This window comes from Argiope bruennichi, chromosome 8 (genome assembly GCF_947563725.1).
Source record: "Argiope bruennichi chromosome 8, qqArgBrue1.1, whole genome shotgun sequence".
NCBI lineage: Eukaryota > Metazoa > Arthropoda > Arachnida > Araneae > Araneidae > Argiope > Argiope bruennichi.
In genome coordinates, this window is record NC_079158.1 from 71,571,939 (window position 1) to 71,596,973 (window position 25,035).

Here is a 25,035-nt window from a genome sequence, read left to right on the forward strand (position 1 = left end):
TGTTCTGTGGCCAAGTTGTGTCAACCAACATTCGAGCTAGGAACTGAAGTGCAAAAGTTTAATGGACCTTTAAGTCCCCGTACTGCAACAGGTGCATAGACTTGATTTTGTATGGATAAAAATGCAAAATCTGCCATACAATTTTTCGTACAGTTGAATATGGCATATCCAGAACACGGGAAACAACTGGCAAACTCACACTATTATGCAGCGACTGACTGCTGACTTCAATGAGCGCGGTTGAAACATTTTCGACGCTCGAAGAGGAGATTTTTTTTTCGTCCTCTACCTGCAAGAATGCCAAGTTGCCTAGTTTTATCAAATTTATGCATCTTAGGGTCCTGGAGAAACTGGACCTCTTCATAACCGCTTCATATGACGAAATTCCTTTAGAGCTGCAATGGAGTCGTTGGTTCTGGTAGAACAGCTTCACTAGCTGTGGTTTTACTTGCAACGTAGGAATGACAAACAAGGAAGAAACTAATGTTCGTGCAGAATCTGCCTTCTTTTTATCCAAAGAAAAATGATAATAGACATGCACTGTAATGCAAATTATGTCAAAGAATGCCATTTGTGTTACAGCGTCATCTATTGGTGAATTTTTGTACTATTTTTTTTAAAATTAATAAATGTAAAGCACATCATCTGAATAATCTGTACAAATTTTATCTTATTTGGACCAATAGAATACATTTTAGAGCCTCCTGAAGTGTATATAAGACAAAGATTCTTCAATGACATACCCTTCTGAGTCTCCAAATCCACTTTCATCATCTTCTCCAAATGTATTGAATTTTGCAGCATTTACATTAGACAATCTTCTAATTAATTCTATAAGTTTCATATTAATAGGAGATGGATCAGCTATAGTTTCTGGATCAGAAGCAATTTGCATAATAAAATCCTCAATAGCTGGTTGCAAAGCTACAATAACAGCAGCATCTCGAGGAGGCATTTTAAGATTAATCCTAAAAATAAATAAATAAAAGATTAGGCATCCTGAAAAAATATAAATCAGATAACTAGACACAACTATAACACTTCACAGAATAACTAGATTTAAAAAGAAAAATAAGAATCTGATTATTACTTTGAGAGAGAAAAATAAGAAAAATAACAATTTTACTTTTTAAAATAAAATTTATATTAACTCTCCCTCAAAAAAATACAAAAGCCCAATATGAGTGTATGTGTGATATTCATTGGATATAATTAGAATAGCACATTAAAGCATTTTTATTATTTTACAGTCAAGCAAGTTTTTAAGTTGTTTGTTTGTGTGTGAGAGAGAGAGCGAGAATGTGTGTTTAACCATGACTAAGAGTCTAAGAAGCATGTTACAACATTGATGTGATAGATAACAAATTGGAATAGCTTCAAAACTTTCTTGTGTACTTTCTAATAATGGTTACCCCCTCTACCTCATATAAAATTTAAAACCTTGGGAAAGACCATTAATGTCATGAATGCTCAGATTTTTATTTCTGCAAATGAAAGCTTTTTTTTTTTTTGAGAGAGAGGGAGAGAGAGAGAGTTATTCTCCTCTCTGTCTTTATAAATTTATATGGTTCTGGAAATAAGGGAAAGTAAGTTGAAAGTGTTGTTAAAAAAACTCCCCAGCAAAGAGCATTCTCTATCTCTATAATAATAATGCCATATTCGATCATTTTTGAAAAATATGAATCTCAATCAAACTTGGTGGATTTATATTTGTATATCCTTTAAAACTGAGCTTCTTCTTGTCCCAATTTCTAGATAATTCACTACTTTTCATCAATGTTAATAATTTGGAACTTCTTCATTCTTTGCTGATCCATTTTTACATGTGTTTTAATTTGCTTTGTGTCTTGTATTCCTTGTATATTTTTCATTAATGCACTCAGTAAGTGAAGTTAATCCCTGTAGTGTGCTTATTTAAAATAAAATAAATAAATAAAAGAATTTCCATTCAGAATACATGCATGAATGCAGCAACAGAAACACTGCAATAGCATTTCAAAAATTTTGAATTTAGAGTAATGCAAAAGTTCAAAATAATTTTTCATTACTCAACTAAATTTCAGAATATTAATACAATATAATACACAAATGCATGTTGTAACAAAATAATAAATTATAGAAAATCCCACTGAGACAGTAAATTAGACTACTTCACTGAATTTAGAATAATTTAAGAGTTTTAAATAAATATCTTAATTATATAAATAAAGAAAAACTATAAAATTATAGATTTGAGAGAAAAAAAAAAAGAAAAAAAATCCATTAATTGCAGGAATAACATAATCATTTCTGCATTTATCATGAGAAATACTTCAACTAGACAAAATCAGCTTAAGTAATATTATGCAAATGTTAACAAGTAAACTTTTCAAATGCCTATTTTGCAGAAATACTCAGTTTCGCTATCTTTATCAGCAAAATTGTCCCTGTCCTCCCCCTTCCTGAAAAATATTTGCATGCATTATGGTATTATTCAGCAATTTTCTGAAGTCAAACAATTATTTCCTCTTAGTAAAAAATAAACGACTAATGATTTATTTAACCATCTTGCATTGTCAATACCATCTCTATTGTAAAAGTAATTATTTCTGTCTCGTAAAAAAGATACATGATTATATTTTCCTTATATTGTTTTAAATTTTCTCTTTATCTAAAACTCAAAAAAAAAATTCTTAGAATTAATTTTCTGAAGGCATGTAGGGAATTATTTATCTTAGAATTATTATTTGAAAAGTTATAGAATTCAAATTATATAGTTTAACAATCTTTGACCATCAAATATTGATTCCATAGTTTCACCGTTAGATCAGAACTTTATGTTCAGATATCATTCACAATATATTTTGAAAATACAAATGAAACCTTGGAAAAATACTATGACAGTTTCAGATTATAAAAAGTTTACAGCGATTCAATTATAGATCTGAAATGGGGAAATTACTTCAGCCATAATAGTGTAATCTATGAAGATATTTCAATTATAGTGTAATATTCTAGATGTATTTTAAAGCAACATTGAGAAAATAATACAAAAAAGACAAAAACTATCAACATAGACAAAAACTTTGACATTTTATGAGAAATAGAGAGAAACAAGTTTTGAAACATACCATCGATCCACCTGTATAGAACCATTTACGTATTCAACTTTTTTGCATCCAAATAATAGAAGATGCAGAGGGGTGATCATTGTCATTTGTTTGCAAGCTACAGCTCTTGTTCTAATCTGTGAAAAGATTTCATAAGATTAACAAACCTTGTATATTTTCAAGTTCAACATAAAAAATAAAATAAAATAATAAGCAAATATTTTCTTGTTGGGAGTTTTCTTCACATAATAGAAAGACAAGAAATAACAAAGAGTGACTTACCTTTTCTCCAAAGACAAAAAATGGTGAAGGAAATTTTGGTGGCAGATTGGTACAGTTGACAGATGATTTATGCACCAGTGCAGCTTTTCCTTCAGTAGTAATAACTTTCCTTTTCTCCTTGTGGTAACATACATTTGGATAATAACCCATAGCCAAAAGAGCAACTACCTACAAAAATAAAATTTACTGAACATGAATATATTTCAAGAAATAAAACCTAGTTGAGTAATTAAGACAGAAGCAAATATATATTTAAAATCCACTTTAATAAAGATTTTTAAAAAATAAATAATTAAAGCTTCTAAAGACATGAAATGCGATTTTAAAAAACTTCATTGTAGCTTAAACAATTTTGAAAGCATTAACGAAAAAACTATAGTCTGTGTATTTTCTATAGGCAGTTCAAGGTCACATTTTCTACTTCGTTATTGGTTGTCTAGTACCAGTAACACGGTAGAAAATGTGACCTTGAACCACCTACAGAAAATACACAGACTATAACAAAGGGACAAAAAGCACAGAATCTTAAGATATTTTCTTCAAATCTAACAGGTAAACACCCAATTTAAACACAAAGGCCATCTTTACAATTTTTTAAAACTATAATACAGGGTGACCAAGAAACAACAAGAGATGTTCGGAGCCCAGTAGCGTGTTATGTATCGGATGGAATATAACAAAATTTGACCACCATACACATTAAAGTATGCGATTTCGATTTTTCAAGAAAAAAAAATTAGTACCAAAAAACGCTGATAGGAGAAATCCTGACGCTGCGATTGAAAACTTTATTATGTAATTTACATATACAGGTACTTTGTGACATGACATAGAAGATAAAAGGAAGGGTTGCAGGAATTTATGTCATTCTCCAAGAATTCGCCTATCGATTGTGTTGTCACTGCGTAAACACGCCTTATTAGACAAGCCATTTTATCGGCGGGATGAAAATGCCAATGCTGCTCCTTGTGAATACTGTGGTTACAACAGTTACGTAAAGGATCGATAATCATAACTAACTTATGAAGAATGGTTGAAAGATTTGAAACAACAGGAATTCTTGGTGTGTGCAACAAGGCTGAGGACGTAAAGTTATCAAGCAGGAACAAGTGGTAGCTAAAGCTAATAAGCAGATTATCAGCAGTGCACGTTTAATATCACGTCAAACAGCTAGCCATTCTCGACAATGCAGAAAATATTGTGCAAGATTCTGAAATTTTATCTATACAAGATAACACTCATTAACTGATGACACTAATCTGAATCTTGGCAATTTCTGGTTGTTGTTTTCTTTTCTTTTGTTTTTTGTTTCTTGATGGTTCTGGTTCACTTGAAAGGCATTGTGTATCAAGGACATGTTCCTGACATTCCTACTTTAAAAGATCAAATAACGTTACATGTCAGACGAATAAATGCCAATATGCTGTGAGCCACCATCAAAAACCTCGTGTACCCCATGCAATTATTGAAACATCAAGTTGGTGGTTACCTTGAGCCAAATTTATAAGTTGCTATAATAAAACAATTTTTATTGGTATTTGGTATGTTGCTATTTACTGCTTTCATTGGCAGTTATGTATTCTTTTTCCACATATTATGCACTTACAGCACCAGGATTTCCCCTATCGGCATTTTTTGTACTAATTTTTTATTTTTCCTTATAAATCAAAACCGCATACTTTAATGTATATGGTGGCGAAATGTTGTTATATTTCATCCAAGACATAACACACTACAGGGCTCCGAACACCTCCTGTTATTTCTTGATCACCCTCTATATACATAATATATGTGTATCAAACTATACAAGAAATTTTAAAAATTACAAAGTTTTGAAAACATAAATAGTTACAAAAATGATCTAGACCTTTAAAGGGGAGGGAATCAACAACATGATTCCATCCATTAAAAAATCTGGCAATCCAGTAGGTTTTGGGGAAAGAATATGTAAAGTAAAAATCATAACATTCTATAGATAAATATATCTTTTGAAGGAATTAATTAACTATACAATTAAATTTTTATACATTTTTTAATACAAAAAAATTTAGATAAAAAGATTTTTTTTAATATAAAAAGGATTTAGAAGATAATAAACAATATTTTTAAAAATTATATATGATCTTCTGATAATATTATCATACCATAACAAATTTTTAAAAGTTACTCCCAACTTACAATATCTAATTTTGAGTCAGGTCCTTCAAAATAGTATGATTGGGATTCTAAGGAAGATTCAGGAAACATGGCAGCAATTAGAAGATCTTTAAGCTGGTTCTAAAAGATAAAAATTTAAGAAGTGATACATAATCATAAGAAACTTTGTTTATAATGTTAAAAATATTTAAGAGGGTCCTTTTTTTTAACAATTATATACATAACAAAAGTTAATTCAGTCTTTTCATAAATGTATGTATTTTTAAGAACTTAAATATAAATGTAGTTAATAAATGAAAATGATAATAACTGTAAATGAATTTTTGAAAAATCAGCACATTAAAAAAATATACTCAGAAAATATGGTCTATCACTTAAGCATTGCACAATTTCATTTCACAAAAGTCAAAACTCCGTTCAAGCAAATGTAAATCGTATTCTTTCAAAAAACTTGCAAAAAAATAACTAAATAGATAAGTAAATACCATGTATGAAAAACATCTTTAAAGAAATTATATTTCAATGAATATTCAGATACATCTGAAAACTAAAATAGTCATAAGCATAACTACTGAAAAAATATTTACCCTTGCATCATGAGTAATTCGAAGAGTAGACATATTTAGAGAAAATCTTTCACAAAATGACTGTTCTTGGAATTCATTTTGCATATGGGCATCTTCCCATTGAGTGAATGCATTCAACATAGTCAAATGGTCACTCCAACGCAATCCACAAAATTTTCTATGAACATAAGCTAAACGCTTTGGAAAAGGTGTATCAAAGGGTTCAGGAAAAGTGCTGCTATGTGCGGCAATTGTACAAAGAGCATCTCCAGCTCTAAAAGAAAATTAAGAACAGTAAATGCAAAGAAAAAATATATAAAAAAAACTTTACATTATTAAACAAATTATTAGAATGATTAATTAATCATTTTTGAATATATTTTCAAAAACAGATTAAAAATTAACATTAAGATAAAAAATTTTAATGTAATTAATTATGAACACAATTTTCCACTGCTGTAATTTGGTTAATAGTAAAAGGTCCTATCATGATGAAAATCCTTTAACTCTTTGCATTTGGATGGCGACTCTCACTCGCCATGTTTCATGATGTTTCATTTATTTACTTAATTTTGATTGTTAAAAATACCTGCAGAATAGTAAGAAGATGCAAATTAATTAAATGGGAGAATTCAATTTAAAACAAGTATATGCATTTATTTTTGGAGCAATAAACAAGTCCTTGTACTGAATAGGTAGGTGAATTATTGAGGGTCAATTATATAGTATAGGTGAATTATAATTGTAGGTGAATTATTATGCATTTTACTTTTCTGAATGGAAAGGGTTAAGGATCCTATCGTAATTATCTACAATCAGATAAAAAGGGGGAGAGGAAAAAAACAATTTGATATATAATTTTCTCTCACAGAAACCATATTGACAAAGCTGATATTTGGGGGGAGGGGTGGTGTATAGAATGATGGAGAGATTTTATTTATATAACAGCTTTTAGTTATATAACTTTATATAATACAGTACTAAAAGTAAGAAACACACTTAATAAGTAATATTTTTTCATAAAAGAAACTTACCCAAATGCACATGCTAGGACAAGCATTTTCCCCAGACGAGGCTCTATCGGTAGCCGAGCCAAAATTTTACCTAAAGGTGTCAGTTCACTATTATGATCCAGTGCTCTCATTTCTAAAAAATATAACAATGTAATGTCCACAACTATTCAACTATTATCCTATGCAAAATTAAATATAAAATTAAATCTTCAGAGCTTGGATGTAACATTACAAAATATTTAGAATAATATCTTCTAATGTTTTTTTCACAATAATTTATCAAAATCTAAATTTAAAAGGTAGATTCCATCCGACTAGAAATATATCGATCTCCACTTCAATATTATCTCCTCTAATTTCATAATAAGAATAAGAGATATTGAGATGAAAGAAAATGGGGGGAAAATGCAAATGATGATAGCTTATAAGCAATGTTAGAAGTTTAAATTAAAAAGCCATTAAAGCTGGGGCTATGATTTTTTCAGCTTTTAACTTCTAAGCTTTGTATACAATAGAAAATTTTGAATACAAAAATTATTTATCATGATGAATCCAATGTTTCATCTGGTTTGAATTATCCTTCTAATTTCAATTGTAAGAGAATCACAGGAAAATAAAAATTCAAATTCCCATCACTTCCAATCTAAGCAGAAATACTTACAAGTCACAAGTTCATGTAGGTAAAGCATAATACACACAGAGATATTATAGTAACAAATACATAAAGTATTTAAATTAATCAAGTTATTAAGAATTAAAACTGCCTTTCTCTTGCTTCTCAGCATCTAATTTCTGAAGTTTTATCTGTTCAATCTGAATATGCAGTATCATATGAAAATAATGCTGCCAAAATAAATGCTTGCTTAGCTAAATTTTGATAAATCCCCTTTTTAAAGATACATGAGCACAGAATCCTTCCACACAGTCCTTATCTGGCTTCTGCATAGCTGTGGCGAGTGAGTCACTCCTGATCCTTACAAAGAATTTTTTAAAGATAAAAAAAAAAATTCACCATAAAAATGAATAAAGAATAGATTTACTGTATTTTATAACTACTTGAGTTATACAGTCACAAACTTATGAAGATAAAGCATAATGCACACAAGGATATCATAAATTATTTGAGTTCTTAAGAATTAAAACAGGCTTTATCATGATTCTTGGTGTCTAATTTCTGAAATTTTATCTGTTCAATCTGTAATTTGAACAGATTTAAAGACATGCTTCTTCTGTTAATTTACCAAAAGTTTTATAACATATTCTTTTATATAAATGCTTGAATGAGAAGTGGTTTAGGGTTCTATTTTTCCATGATCAAAAATGACATATAGAAATATTTCCAGTATCATGAAAGCCATTGTAATAGGTAGCATTCCTATATGGAATCAATTTGATAAATGAAACATAAGCATGAAACAAGGAAGACTTACTTAATGAAAAAAATGCACATTAAAGAATTTAAAGAAATTTTAAAAGCATTTCATAACTGTAATAATTATTACTTCATGATTACAAACAACTGTGAAATACACAGTTTCTGTTATTTAGCTGAAAGTAATACACAAAGAAATATTCAAAATTCATATAAACTAAATTAATCAATTGATAGGCCACAGATTTAGTTTATTATTTCCTATGATAAAAAAATTCATTTTATTTCTATGAAACTGAATACAATAAATAAACTGACCAAAAAAATTTGTAACATCACCTATCGCATTCTATAGCAACAAAAGATTATGCATCAAGTACTATGATCCCAAAACAAATTAAAAAACAAAATGGACATAATGTAGCATAAAAAACAATATTTTTAACGTCCAGATAGGTTTCCAAAAAAAAAAAAAAAATGAGGGAAAAGAATTTCAAAATTAATGTTACCATGTTTTCAAATCATTTATTAACCTTTTCATGATGGGCATGTCATATATGCATCACCTACGAACGTCTCTCACAGCCATGTTTACCAACTGTGCATTGCTGTAAGTTAAGCTTGGGACAGGTGATGCATATGTGCATTTTAAGCTGGAACGAATTTTAAAGGCCATTAGATGGATCCCAGCATCCATTACTTTTGAAATGAGCATAGTATTTGTTATATGAAATTACTAGGAAATGAATAGAACTTTTATAGCAACAAAAGATTATACACCAGGAACTATGATTCCCAAATAAATTTTTTTTAAAAAAAGGACAAAATGTGGTTTAAAAAACAATATTTTCACCATCCCAATTGGTTCCTAAAGTTTAAAAAAAAGTGTTTAAAAAAGTTTCCAAATTAACATTACTAAGTTTAAAAATCATTTATTAAAGAAACAATAACATCTGAACTGGTAATTAAAATTAAAATGAAATTAATGAATTGTCCAATAAATTAACACTAAAATTTATAGTATTCCATAACTTTATATATTATATATATATATATATATATATATATATATATAATTAGAAAAATTAATTTGCTAAATGCAAAAAAATTATAATTCATCAAAAAAAAAAATGTTACCTCTTAAAAGAACTTCTGATTCTATGACAGCATCTATTGGTGGAGGTTCTAATGCTTTAGAGAGAAATTTACCAATATCACCAAGCCTAAGAAGTTTAATGGCCAAAGAAATTTCATGCAATGGTGTGCGAAATATTTCTGGTGTAGTGTAATTTTCCAATCTAAAAAAAAAAATCACAATATTTCATTTAACTGCAGATTTTAAACTAACTATAATAATTTCTTTTTTCAAGAACAAAAATAATTTACTGAAAATACAAATAACTTACTTTTCAAATCTAGCTCGACTGCAAAGTCTAAATGCAAAACCTGCTCTTACACGGCCAGCTCTACCTTTTCTTTGTTCTAAGTTAGTTTTAGAAGCCCAAACTGTTGCATAGTTTGTCATGTTATTATGTGATGTGAAAAGCTTCATTTTTACCCTATAACATGAATGAAATAATTGTTAATACATTCTATCTAAATACTGAGTTTTATTTGCAAAGAAAGAAAATTAGACTAATAAAAGCAAAAGTTTCAGCAAAGAATTGCTTTAGAAGCTACCTCCCCCTCTTTTTAATTTTTCACTTATACATAGGTAAGCATGTAGAAACAGCACAATCAGATTGAATCCCAGACATTTTTATATACAAAAATAATAGACTTCTCTAGCATAGTTTTTTTTAAAGTCATTTAAGAGCAATTTGGTAATGATTCCACAAAATGAATGGTGAATTTCAACCACTAAATAAGAAAAATTAAAAATTAAATTCACTTAAAAAAAGATACAAATGTTAAAAGTATTAATAATTAATATAAATATTAAAAGGTGAAATTAATCTAGAGTAAAATCTAACAAGATTTCTGATGAAGGGCCTAACAATGACTTCCTCCAAATGGACTGGACTCAGATTCGATGTATTCCTTATTGATATTTTTTTAAGCCTACTATTGCAGACATGAAATAAACTGCATCTTATATACTTTGCTTATTAACTCTTTAAAAGACTCACAATACTTCATTTTTATCTGCAACATGTTTGGTTCTTTTCTTAGAAAATCAAAATGCTTTGCAAATGTTTTGCAAAGCTTTTTGCAAAAAATCTTATATGCATCTAATGTTGAATGGCAGTAAACAGGAAGTTTTTAGTTTATATTGAATGCATAAATGCTTTACTTATTTGTGTTCATTAACATTTTTTTTTCAAAATGTTCTTTTATTGTTTAGACTTTTAAGTGGCACAATGCCTTTTTTAGATTTCCATATTCAACTCAAAGACCTAAAGTGCAAGGATAAAATATTTTAAAGACTTCAGATTTGACTGAATACAAAAAAATTACTTCGTTCCCTTAAAAGTGAATTTATCAAGCTTTAAAGCTGTTATATAAGAATAATTGAACACTTAAAGGATCAATTAATTCAGCCTTTTCATTTCCCATTATTTACAATAGCTAACTTACTTGTACTTTCTTTCTCAAAGCACTGCATTAAAGCACGCAAACAGAATAAGAAGCTACACATAAAGATGAAACGTGCTAAATAAACAAAGATGTGAACACCTCAAACTTATGTTATTGCATAGTACTTGATTAGCCCCAATATGAATTAATTCAGTCATTTTGATGAACAAGTATACACATCCAATGCATCAATTCAAGTATGCATATTCAAGAAGCAATAAAACTTTAATTTCACACAAATATTTAAAAGGAAAATTTGTCACTTACTTGCAAGAATCAATGACATATACTACATCATTAATTGTGATACTTGTTTCTGCAATGTTAGTAGATAAGATTATCTAAAAGAAAAGAATGCACACAAAATATTAATTCAATTAATATTTTGTCAATTAAACCAACTAAGTATGAAGCTAAAAAATTGTTTTTACATAATAGTGAAATTTCATTTGTTTTAATTGCTCATATTAATACTGAAAAAAAAAAAAACTGGGCCAAAGACAAAAACAGGACTTATGAGCTATAAATGAACTAACATATAAATTAAGAGGGTGTAATGGTACATGTAACAACTCCACTGCCAACAAACTTTGTCAACTCTTTCTAAAATGAAACATTACCATACTTGGTCCATGAGAAAAATCAGAATTTTCTAATCAAATGCCAAAAAGATACAAAACAAATTTTAACTTAACCTATGATACAACTGCTATGAATTGTATTCCAAAAAGATACAAGAAAGTCATTCTTATGAATAAAATATGTAAATAAATCAGTAACAGGCTGAAAAAAAATTTTAGATTATAATATTATTAAAGTGGTACTGTAATCTAATCCAGATTACAACACCACTCTAGTGGTGTTATAATCTAATTTCAGAAGCGATACTCTTGAAAAACTTTTGAATGCATACATTTGTAAAAGTAAAAGAAATTAGCAGTTTACGAATATATTTTATCATAGTCCTTATAGTAATTTTGTTTGTAACTCATTTATTCTCTGAACAATAATAATTACAATATAGACTGAAAAAAATTGCTGTGCTATGGAAATAAAAAAAAAATTCAAGCAAAGCAATACAAAAGTTACCTCACAAATCTGGAAAAAAAAAAAATCCTGTATTTTTGCTGTACATATATTCAAGAAAAAGAAGAAATATGCAAACAGCACTCATATGTTAATTATAATGCAATACTATTTTAAGGAGTGGAAAAAACAAGAAAAAGAAGCAACAATTTAACATTATTCAAAATAACTGGTTTATATTTACATGCAAAAAAAATTTATATAAGAGAGGGGGATACATTACCAATCATGCTCGTTAATTGTAAGTCACACAAGTAAAGAGCATGATAGTCCTTAATTTTACTGATTATTTAATGATTTCTTAACATAAAACTTTACAAAGAAATTTTGTTTGTCAATTTACATATTTGAGCATCAATTTCTGCAAATTTGATTGATTTGACAATTGTCAATTTCATTTTTTAAATTAATTTGCAAAGCTATTTGCATTTGTTAAATTCTCTTTCTTCCCCTGAACTTTTTCTTTTCTATGCAATTTCCTAAAAATTCACAAGAGCAAATTTTGCTTATTTTATAAGCCTCTTGAGGTCAAAAAATTTAAAACACCTCCATAAAAAATTTATGGCATCATATAGTTATAAAATAATTTATGGCATTATGGTTAAAATTAATTAGACCAATTAAAGAATCTTCCTTCAGAGTTTCAACAAGCATATTCTTGCTGATACCAAATACACTTTTCCACAGCCACATTGTCATGTATAAATGCAAGAATTATTTTTACGACTTCCAAATAATCGGAAAATTCTTTGGACTTCAAACAGAAAAGAAATCATCTAAACGAGTTTTTTTTTCATTAAATGTATCAATATGTTCTTTGCTGTTCTTTTAATATTTTTCATGAAAAAATTCAAATTAGAGAACATGCAGTAGAAATTTATGCTTTGGAAATAAAGAAGTTGAAACAAATCAACCATTCATTTTTCATCTAATAGTGTATTATTTTTAATAACTATAGATTTAAACATGATGCAGCTTTTAAAATAGCAAAATTTTTAAATATGCATTCAAATAAATTTTTTATGGTATCCTTGTGGTGCCACATAGTGGATGTCTGTTTTACTGTTTCAACGCATTTGTTAAGCTTGTGACTACACCACCTTTTTCTATTTTAAAAGCTTGTACCAACATTTTCACGGCACTCTACAGCACCAGGATCCAAGAGCATTCCTAGGTGGATTTTTACGGTTTTATTAATAAACTTGTTCTTGTTTAATCTTTGGCTTTTCCCTCAGTTGAACACAATATAGCCTGTTTGCCTTAATTTTCACACCATAATATACTTCACAAATGTAAAACACTCTGTTAGTCTTTTTTTTTTTTTTTTTTTTTCGGTTTCAGTAATTCATTAGTATTAAAACAACCATAGTCACTATTCTAATAACAATATTTTTCCTCAATATTGGAAAATGGACTGATCTATACAGAAGAAAAGGAGAGCAAGTAGAAGAGTCGAGTTTCAGCAGTTTAATCGCCAAGAATGTTATTTAGTTTTTAGAGTTAGGATGATCTCTTATTCTTGCAATATAAAAAGAGATCAGAATTTTTTAGATGAAAAAAAAAAAAAAAAACTAAGAAATTTAAAATTTCATATCCTTATATTTTCCCAATTTTTAAGGAAAAATCAAAAATCCCCATCATTTTCCCTATTAAATAGACAATTTAAAAAATTCCCTATGTTTTCCCAAATTTCCCAGTTCTCCTAGTGCCAAAGCAACCCAGCTAATATTTGGACTACAAGCCTTGATTCTATATTCACATATTAAATGTGAACAAAACAGGGTTAAGTATAATATTTTAGAAAAGAGAATTACACAGCAAACACTTTTGCACTGCAGCAAATCAATACTCAAAAATGTTATATCTTGAAAAATCAAATATTGGATTAATGAAAATAAATAAATAAAAGTTATAGACTGCTTTCAATACTTGCAACAAGAATCAAAATAATAAAATGATTTTTAAAGTTTAAATGTGGATCAATGTTGAATTACCAGCTTTATTAATGTTAAACTACATAAGATAGTAGTATTCTGTAGAATATACATGAAAAATGTTATCTTTAATATAAACAAATTAATTCATTAGTATTATCAAATATTTATTTAACTATTAACTTCCTATAGTTTGACTTTATCACTGGACTGCTTATCAAACAATCTGAAATAATAAAACTACATTTTCACATAAAAAAATAATAATAACTTTTTTAAAGGTGACTCACAGTTTCATAATTTTTCTCTTCTTGCATAGTATAAATATCTAGAACTACAATGCAGATTATTTTATTTTTAATTGATAGACATTTTGTTGATTACTCTTCAAAGAATGATACAATCCTTGCATTATTCTTAATAACTACCAGGGTATTATTATTTCAGCAAATCCCTTAATGAATAACAAATTAACATAAGATATAATTGAAATCTGAGGTAATTTTGAAAAAGTATCTTACTTACTTATTTCTTATATATATATATATATATATATATATATATATATATATATATATATATATATATATATATATATATATATATATATATATATATATATATATGCATCAACAGAATTTTTATCTTTGTTTATATGCTTTAAAATATATGCACCAATTACACATTTAGGAGTTTATTCACTAATTAAATTAAAATATCTTCTCTTTAATCATATAACTGATTGTTTAACTCCTCAGTTCAATATAGATACACCATGTGTGATGGGTAAGTTGATTGCTAATGAAAAGAAGATAAAATTTTACACCTGCAGATATTTTAGGGAAATCTCAAACCCAATATTCCAACATTTTGAAAACGAGGGGGGCGGGGGCTCTTTTCAGTTCCTCCATCAAAAATATACTTTTAAGAGGAAGTTTCTCCTAATTCATCATGATAACATTAATCTGAAAATTCAGTCACAGGTATTATTTAGTAAAGGTTAAAATTTTAAATTATTTAGTAAAGGTTAAAATTTTAAATATAAAATTCAAAATGTAGTTGTTTGATTAATAAAAATAAACTTTTATTTAAATATGTAATATATTATATAATTACTTTTAAAAATAGATTATATAAAATTGAGGATAAAAAAACATTACCTTAGTGACTCCATCTGGAACAGGTTCAAACACTCTGTGCTGATCTTCTCGAGGAACTTGTGAATGGAGTGGTAAAATACAATATTCTGATGTGCTAAACTTGGGGTGCTGTTGTAAATGGCGCATCAAGGCGAAAATTAAATTCCAACCAGGCAAGAAAATTAGCACAGCACCAGGTACATTCAGACTTTTAATGTATGACAGCAAAGCCTATTGAAACATATGTGACATTTTAAAATATGCAAATTTTTATGAAAGATTAATGGGTACAAACTGAAAGTATTATAATCAATATTTATGAAAAAGAACAAAAATATAATATTCCATAAAAAAGAACAAAAATATAATATTCCATAAAAAAGTTTTATAGAAAGGAAATTCATATGTAAAACATCAATGCATAATTCTCAAATTTAAAGTTTCAATTCTCAAATAATTCATTACAAGAGTGCTACCATATATTTTCCTGCAATTGCATTAGTTTTTTATATAAAGGAAAGTAATGGTATCCTTGGATTAGGATTTCATTTCGAGTTTACATCTATCCTACTTTGTTTCAAATCTAGAATATTTCATTATTTTTTTGTAGATACAAACAGAAATTAATAAGATATATGCAAACATGAATTTGCAGCTTTAAAATCTATAATGAATTAACTAATCTCATTGAAATATATAAATTTGTTTACCTGTTTTAAAATTAACAATGCTTTAAACTAAGGACTTATTAGAGACAAATCTAGAAACAATGAATTTCTTTTATGCCAGAATTAAGAACAAACTATACATATTGTAGATTAGTATGAATTATAGATTCCAAAATTTTGTAAATTCTGTATCTCATAATAGTTTTTATTCAAATTTTATATTAGAATAATCTAACATTAAAAAATATATATAATACCCAACAAAAATAGTTAGCTTTTGCAGGAAAAATAAATTCTAAGTTTAATTTAGAAATTTTGACACTTACTACAGTTTAATTTTTTTTTCATGTTTTCTTAAATAGACTAAACATCCAGCATGCACTTAAAAACTATTTACAGAATTACTGATATCACATTACATGATATCTACCCTCAACTATATATAATTTGTCTCATAAGTTAACAAAAACATAATATATTATATACTTCAATAAGTTCAAATGACATCTCTTTTTCACTTAAAGAAGCCATTGCTTGTTTGGTGCTAGGCGAGTAATCTGGCCCAATTACTTTATTTAAATTTTCCTAGGGAAAGAAAGAATAAAATTTGTTTTAGCAAAATTACAAAAATCACAAAAACAATTAATAACTAAAATATAATAATTAAGAGATAGGAATAACAAATTTTCTACATTTAAAATTTTAAATTTCATTTACAAAGAACAAAAGTTTAATATAATTAAATGGACAAAAAATAAAATGTAGAAAAAATGACATTATAAAATAGATTTTAAAATGCTGTTTTCTAGTTGAAAATTGAAATTCCAAATAATGTTAATGCACATTATTATTGTATTCACAAGAAATTTCAGCTGAACATCTGAAGCAAGTGTTTATAAATAAGGGGGGGGGGAAGAAAGAGGGCAAAAAAGAAAAGAGGTTTAAGTAAATTATCTTAAATAAAATTATTTCAATATAATTTACTAAGGCTTTGAATAAAATTTGCACAAATGTTAAATTCGTACAATACAATTCATTCTTACTTATACAAATATGGGGATTCTGATTCCCCATCCTTTTGAATAAAATAACAAGAGATCAAAATAATAAAAATTCTTACATCTAGTTCTTCTGTTTCTACACCATCATCCTCTCTTCTCCTCTTTCTAGTATTTGGAGGAGGAACAAAATTCAGCATCTGAATGCAGTCCTCCAAAAAATATTCTAAAATATTTAAAATATATAAAATTGTTTAATTTACAATACATTTAGATTAATAATGAAACATAAAAAATAGATATAAACTGTACAAACTGTTACGTTCACAGTTCTTTTGTGTCTTTAAATAATAATATTGCAATGTTAATATAAATATTAAGAGTGCAGCAATTATCAATTTTATACAACTATTTATTTAAAATTATAATTACCTTGAACAGGAAAAGTTCTTCCAGATACCTCTATTATAGGGCATCCTCCAAAGTATTCTTGGAATAAGGTAGTATCAATAGTAGCAGACATCAAGATAACACGCATTTGTGGAAAAGCTCGCACCATGTCCCTCAAAACAACCATGATAAAGTCAGACTATTAAAAAAGAACAATATTACAAAGAGCATTTTTAGTATATATTAATGATTCTAATTCATCAAACAGATCTGAAATGTACAGTAATTTGAGAAAATATAGTTCAATTTAATGGAGAAAATTAATTTTAACTCTTTATTTCAAAAAGATTCAAATAATTGAAAAGAACATATACTTAAAAAATTAGCAGAAATATTAAATAAAATAATTAAAATAATTAAAATTACTATAAAAATGTATCATTAAGATGATGAAAAGTCTTACATTCACATCTCTTTCATGAATTTCATCAACAATCACATGAGATACACCTCTTAAACCACATTCCAATTTTCTAAGCAAAACACCTAGTAAGAAATAGAATTAAAAGTTTGTGTTTTCTACATGTAAATTTAAGATTTAAAAAAATTCATTAGTTAAAAATAATCACCAAACAAATAAGCATACTTATTATTAAAATAAAACAATAATTGGAAAGGTATTAATGAATTCAAACTGATAATGAAACCTTACCAAGATGATTTTTTACAATCAAGAATTTTATTTAGAATGAAATCCCATTTAATGTAATATAAAATAATTATAATTTTATACTTTAAATTGTTTAAAAAATCTTTTAATGCATATCTATAAAGATGTTTTTACCAAAAAAAAATTATAGGGAAAAATGTTATTTCATTTCTATTTTAATCAGGATTTGAAACCAATTTTACTGAAATGTATGCTTTAAATTAAGTTAATATCAACAGGTTAATCAACACATCTTCCGCACATTTTAAGACTTATGGTAATAAAAAATATTAAAAGTTTTTGAAACAAGCATTTAGAAACATTATATATATATATAATGTATGTGTGTATATATATACACACATACACATTGGGAGATTATAAAAAAAACTATTCCGATATATGCATGAGATCATAGCTATTGTAACATTATCAAGAATAGAATAAATTTTAGTTCAAGGTATTTTGAGATATGAGAATATGATTGTTATGGTCTCATATATAGGGATAGTATTTTTATAAAAAGTCAGTAAATATATATGTTCAAATGAAAAATTGTATTTTAAAGGAAAGTTTCTAAAAATTGGAAAATATTTCAGAAAATTCATACTTACAGCAACAATTATTAATGACAATTCGCTAATTTTTAAAAATAAAATAAAAAAAGATATTCTTTTCAAGTAATAAAATAAAAACTAGATATAATTAAACTGAACCTAAGATGCTAATATTCATACAAATATACATCTTTCTACCTGTTCAGAGCAATCTAATTTAATATTCATAATAGTTATCTTAGTTATAAAAATATAATAAATACACAACTTTCATTGAGTTCATTGTTGCATTGTAACAGAGATTAAACAAACTAATATATATCCATGTTTCAAAAATTTAATTCAAATATTCTTCACAAAGGCCTTTATTAACTGAAATTCATGGAATTATAATTCTTTTTATAAAACATCTAGTCTTAGAAAGGCTTTTTTTTTTTTTTTTTGTAAATTTTTAATGCACCACATAATGCATATTTTAATAATAAATTTTAAATAATAGTGTTTTAACTAACTTTAATCAATAGATGCAAAAGAACAATCATAAAAGAAATATAAAATAAAGATAAAAAAATAGCAATTATAAAAAAAACAATATAACTAACCTACAGTACAAAAAAGTATTGAACCATATGGGCGAGGTAAACAAGATTCAAATCTGACACTGTATCCTGTTGTGTTCCCAAGAGATTCTACACGTTCTTCAGCAATTCTTTCAGCAACAGACACAGCACTGATACGACGAGGCTGAAAAAAAATTTAAGCAGCTATAATAGTTGGAATTAAAAATTACAATCAATTCCATCTTAATATCCGTATTAAATTGAAAATTAAAACTTTAATCACCTGAGTCACTACAACACAACAATCAGCTCCACATCCTGAAGTTAAATAGTCATCCAAAATGTATTGAGATACCTAAAAAAATATTTTCAAATAAAAATGCTTATAGCAACTTAGTTAATAAATTTACAAAAAGAAATTTCAGATTTTAGATTTAATCCAATTTAAATAAAATCCTCATTTGCCTATCATTTTGTGTCTTCAGATAAGTTTCTAATCCTGGTTTTTTCTTATTTTCAGAGCATGAAGAATTTTGCACTTTGTGTAAGCTATAAATTAGCACATATTTAATATTTTACTTCTTCCTTTAAAGAATAACTTTCTTAGTATTGCAGCATGGAGCGATTTCCTTTCTTTTGCAATTTTTCTTTTTACTTAAGCCTTAAAATGAATTTCATAAATCCTCTTTTCTTTTTATTACTCATAATGTTCTGAGAAAATTATACTCTGAGCAATAGTTAAATTCTTTTGTTTATCTTAATACAATAAAAATATAAACTAATATAATTATAGAAGTGCAGAGTTCTCTTAAATCAGTATAACTCCTTTGACTTCAGATAAATATTTAAAAGCAAAAATTATCTTAGCCTGACTGAATTTCATATAATTATTTCAATTATGCACATCAAACTTTATACTATATGTAATAATATGTAATGTAATTTATACTATATGTAAGTCAAGTTAATTTTCTTAAAATTAAAAATTGTATGATTCTTAAGCATTAAGCATAAATAACAGGGCAAATAAATGATATTTTCATAAACATTTCAACACTTTCTACATAAATTTTTACTAGTTTATAGCATAGAAAAATTCTAATAACTCCATCTGAAAAAATAATATTCTGAATCAAAACTAATTTTTACTGAATTTGATACAAAGAATATGAGATAAATTAACAGCTTCATTAATGTGCTATATAGATTTCCTTATTGAGCTAGCATTTCAGATAATTATATATTTTTTTAATTCTATAACAAAAATAATTTATAAAAATTTTTCTTTTATTATTTAGTTTTTATTAGCAAAAAAAATCAAGCAAATATTTGAGATACAACTTCCAAATGTTTTGCTAAAACAGACTTGACTTCAAAATATGAAAAATTACAAAAGAAAACATCTAAAATTAAATTATATACAAGCAGAATATCCCATTTTTCAATAAATCAATACTTATATTCATTGCTCTTATATTCGTAACCTGTTAAAATCAATACTTATATTCATTACTCTTATATTCGTAACCTGTTAAAATCATTCTCATCTGAAGAAAATAAACAATGCAGTTTTTTTTAAGCTAGAAATTGCTTCCATCATAGCCTTTATCTTCTACGTTCAACTATTCCAAAATTTAATCCCACAAAAAACTTGCAAAACTAACTATTGTTACTACAATAATAATAATAAAGATGATTTCATCTTCAATATTTACAATTAATAAATTCATTTGTTTTCCACAAAACTAACAACAAGTATGTAACTGACTAGAACATTTCAAACAATGTCGATTACAATATCTTCATCTATAAAAAAAGCTTGTTGTTCTCTTTCATGAAGGATTATAATATATATATATATGTATGTAAACATATTTTAGTGGTAGCTAGACTGAATCGAAGAAGAAACTTTTGAAATTTTAAATACACTTTATTTCACTACGGGAGGCATTTTAAGAAACGATGATAAAACTGACATCCACTTTCACTGCAATACAAGTGCAAAAGAGAGCAAAAATTTTTCCTTACAATGTTTTTACTATGAAATTTTGATAAGGATCTCTTTGACTCGTGCATATTTATGAGAGGGTATCTTAGGTATCTTTGAAAGAATGTTGTAAATATTAAGAATTTTTATCCCTTCACTCAGAGCATGAGAAAATGCTGAGATTAGGAATTTTATAGAGCACATGAAGAATTAATTAAATAAAAAGTGGGAATTGGATCAGGATTTTTAGAATGAAGTTAATATGAGCTAAATTAAGATAAAAATTAGGAAATTAATTAGGAATATAGTTAGCTTAACAGATATCATTACATATATATATATATATATTAGATAAGAACTGATGGCAGTCAGCATTTAAAAGTACTTTTGAAATTGATACTTGAATTTAAAAACAAAATCAAGCAATACATTATATGTAATATATCCAGCCTTAATGGTTATCTATCTCTTTCATATATAAAGTATGTACATGACACAGAGAAATTAGTAATTACATAAGACATTGCTCTAACTAAATCAACATCAACTAAAATAATCTAAGGGCTTACTTGAGTCGTTTTACCACATCCAGTAGCACCACGAATAATCACAACACTGTTTTCTCGAATAGCTTTTAGAATCTCTTCACGAAATTGGTAAACAGGCAGTTCCTTTCTCATTTCAAGCATCTAAAAAGTTTGATAGACAGATATATAATATTTATCCTTATGCAGAAATATATCTAAACTCTAAGAATACAGATGAATGTGTGTGCATGACATTTGGTTGAAAGCTATCAGATCTGGTACATATATATATATACTTTGGAAAATGGAAATGTGCAATTCAAAGCATTTTTTTTTTTGAAATTTTAATTAGAATATTAATAACAAATTAAACAAATTTTTCCATAATAACTTCCAAAAACATTATTGCAAAAAAAAATCATTACAAAATTTAAGAAATTGTTATTTAAATTATACCATTAATAATCATGCAAATTTGTCCTAAATTTAGGCAATTTTTAAAAAAAAATATTTTTTGCCTAATTTCCAGCAGTAGTTTATATTGTCACTTCGAAATTCAAACCATTGTCGTTGTTTCATCAAAAATTTAATAAAATAATTTTCGGTCATTGTTGAAAGCTGAAGAAGGATTCTGTTTAAAACTGAGTAATCTTCAAAATAAATAAACTGCTATAATACACAGGAAGATTTAAAAAAAAAAAAAAAAAAAAAGATTAAGTGCATATTTGCATTTTAATAGCAAGAATACACAGATAAATAAGATGTTTTTACCTCAATAACATGTTATGCACACTATAAACAGAACAGAACTAAAACAATTTAAATAACAGGCTTTAATATCTTATAATTTGGAAAATCACAGCCATGAAGTTATACCAAAATGATATAACTGAAATTAAAATATTATCAATATCCCCTGCAAACCAGCTGATAGCCAAAAGTGACTAGCATATATATATATATATATATATATATATATATATATATATATATTAAAATACAGAAAAAAGATTCTTATATTAATAAAAACTTTTTTTTAGCATGTCCATTCTAACCAAAATGAAATATTTGTTTGCTTCTAAGTGCTAAATCATTTTTTTAGCTTTAAACTTTTTTTAAGTTGCATTAGAAAGAGATGGCCATTTGAAGATAAACATAGCTATTTCAGACAATGAACAGGAAAATAACATTAAATGGATCTTCCTACAAAAAAAACCAAATGCGAAGATGACCACATAATCTAAATGATTAATTAAAATAACATTTTTAATTTTGGATCTAAATGTATTTCAGGTTAATTGATAGTATACTTTTTCTTATTTATTTTATTTTTTAAGTTTAGTAACAAAAGTAAACAGATAGCAAATGTTTAAAAAATGAGAACACTATAGGTATACAATAACTAAGCTAAAAATGCCACAAATGATTAATGTTTTGTATAAATATTTTTAATAAAAATTTTAATAATCATAATAATGGCAATTTTAAAAAATATAGTACATAGATATTTGTATTAAATAAATAGATACAATACTTTGAATATCTGTAGCAGTATCTGTATTATTAAAACTTCAAAACAAATATTACTAATCCATCTAATGTAATCAAAAGCTTTCTAAGAATTGAAAGATTGAAAAAAAAGATAAAAACTTTTCAGTTAAATAAATTGCTATATAAAATAAAATGGGATTAAAGGACAAGAATATTGACATATTTAACTAACAAAAACAATTTTTAAAAATCTTACATTTTCTTTAATATCAAATTAATCAAAATAATTTAATTTAATTTTATAAAATTATACATAACAATGTGGAGAATTCATGGAGTTAAGGAAGTGGGGACCAAGTCATTGAAGTTTACAAATATTTGTTTCATAATTTTAAAGTGAGCTTATCTGCAATAATTTAGAGCACAGAAAAAATCTTTATTCCTGAAACTTTAATTCCAATAAAGTAAAAAGGAATATATATAATTAGATTTTAACCGAAATAAGAAATAAAATACAACACAATATTTAAATATTCATTTATATTTTCTTAAGTGTTATCAGCACTAATGTCAATTACATATAGGAATACAGATTCAAATCAATAAAGATAATGAAAATAAATTTTCATTTAAAATTACAAACCTTTTGAAAAGTACTATCGTTTTCCTTTTGATTATATTCTACCAATAAATTCTGACTGATTGTTTCAAGAGGCATCTGTCAAAGAAATATATTACATACATATTATTTTATAGGGAACAAAAATTCTTAAAGAATGATTTCAATGTATTTTATATGGCATATTAAAAATGAATACAAATAGTTAAAATAATATATATAGCATTAAGAACATAAAACACCATAAAAACAGTTAAAAATTCAAAATTAATTAAAACAATTGTAATTACTTCCTAGATAATTGTATAAAGGTTTAAAATTTATTTGAAAAATAAACAATTTTTTTAATGAAGTTTTTGTATCTACATATTATAATCAACATTACATTCTAATTTTATATGCTAAAAGATCAAATGGAGAAAAGCAAAATCAATTGAAAATTCAATAAAAAGATATTTTGGGGAAAATGATTCAATATTTAAATATTTATTAGTTTATTGCCATTAAAAATACACTTCATTACAAAAGATATATTTGTATCTCTTTATGAATAAAAAGATATATAAAAGCAAATTTTTAATCCATAGTTCAATTTAAAGCTAAATTATGTCAGAAAAAAAGTCCTATGAGAATCTAACATGTTAACACCTTATAGCAAGCATTTGAATAAGATGGTCAATGTTAGAAGTGTTTTTTTTTTGTTTGTTTGTTTTTGTTAAAAGTTTAAATTTTATCAATGAACCAAATTTTAACAAGCCATATTAAATACTATAAATATGACAAATAAGCAACAAAAAAAATTGTAGCATTTAAAGTTACATAATTTTATAACAGAAGTCGCAAAATACATATTAAACATGAAATTTAATTATAGGTAAAAAAAATTGGCATTAATTTATTTAAATCCTTTAAATTATGAATAAAAAAATATCATCGCAATATTTTTAACTTTAAATGTAATAAGCTGATTTTATTTTACAAATTAGGGTACATGCTGGATATCAATATAATACATGACAATTACCGCAGCTAATGGTCCTTCATCTATATTACAGCTTGTCCATGGATTCCAATTAGACTGAGGTGGTGACCAAGGTACTACACCTCCAGGATGAGGTCGATTTTGGTTATCAATTTCTACATTGTTTTCAATCGTAAGAAGAACTGGTTCGGTAACATTAGGATCCTATAAGATTCAATACATTAACAGAAAAAATATTAAAAAATTTTATGAATATGCTTTATATTTAAATTTATCTTACATAATTTGTTACATGCTCAGCATTAGCCATAATTTGACAGGAATTTTTAAAT

At 26.3% G+C, this 25,035-nt stretch overlaps 1 protein-coding gene across 3 annotated transcripts in view; it reads right to left on the reverse strand.

Annotated features, from left to right (window-relative positions):
* LOC129980867 (ATP-dependent RNA helicase A protein-like) overlaps positions 1–25,035 on the reverse strand; it is a 40,076-nt gene that overhangs the window by 4,170 nt on the left and 10,871 nt on the right. For all 3 annotated transcript variants that reach the window (XM_056091308.1, XM_056091309.1, XM_056091310.1), the window contains 19 exons: positions 24,746–24,907; positions 23,746–23,820; positions 21,654–21,773; positions 19,381–19,452; positions 19,140–19,281; positions 17,735–17,817; positions 17,314–17,470; positions 17,004–17,107; positions 16,370–16,468; positions 15,237–15,446; positions 11,324–11,397; positions 9,886–10,038; positions 9,617–9,777; positions 7,129–7,240; positions 6,116–6,368; positions 5,550–5,648; positions 3,372–3,539; positions 3,111–3,226; positions 744–968 (listed from right to left, as the gene is read on the reverse strand). In XM_056091308.1, coding sequence (XP_055947283.1) covers positions 744–968; positions 3,111–3,226; positions 3,372–3,539; positions 5,550–5,648; positions 6,116–6,368; positions 7,129–7,240; positions 9,617–9,777; positions 9,886–10,038; positions 11,324–11,397; positions 15,237–15,446; positions 16,370–16,468; positions 17,004–17,107; positions 17,314–17,470; positions 17,735–17,817; positions 19,140–19,281; positions 19,381–19,452; positions 21,654–21,773; positions 23,746–23,820; positions 24,746–24,907 — 2,585 coding nt within the window. The remainder of the gene's footprint in view (positions 1–743; positions 969–3,110; positions 3,227–3,371; positions 3,540–5,549; positions 5,649–6,115; positions 6,369–7,128; positions 7,241–9,616; positions 9,778–9,885; positions 10,039–11,323; positions 11,398–15,236; positions 15,447–16,369; positions 16,469–17,003; positions 17,108–17,313; positions 17,471–17,734; positions 17,818–19,139; positions 19,282–19,380; positions 19,453–21,653; positions 21,774–23,745; positions 23,821–24,745; positions 24,908–25,035) is intronic.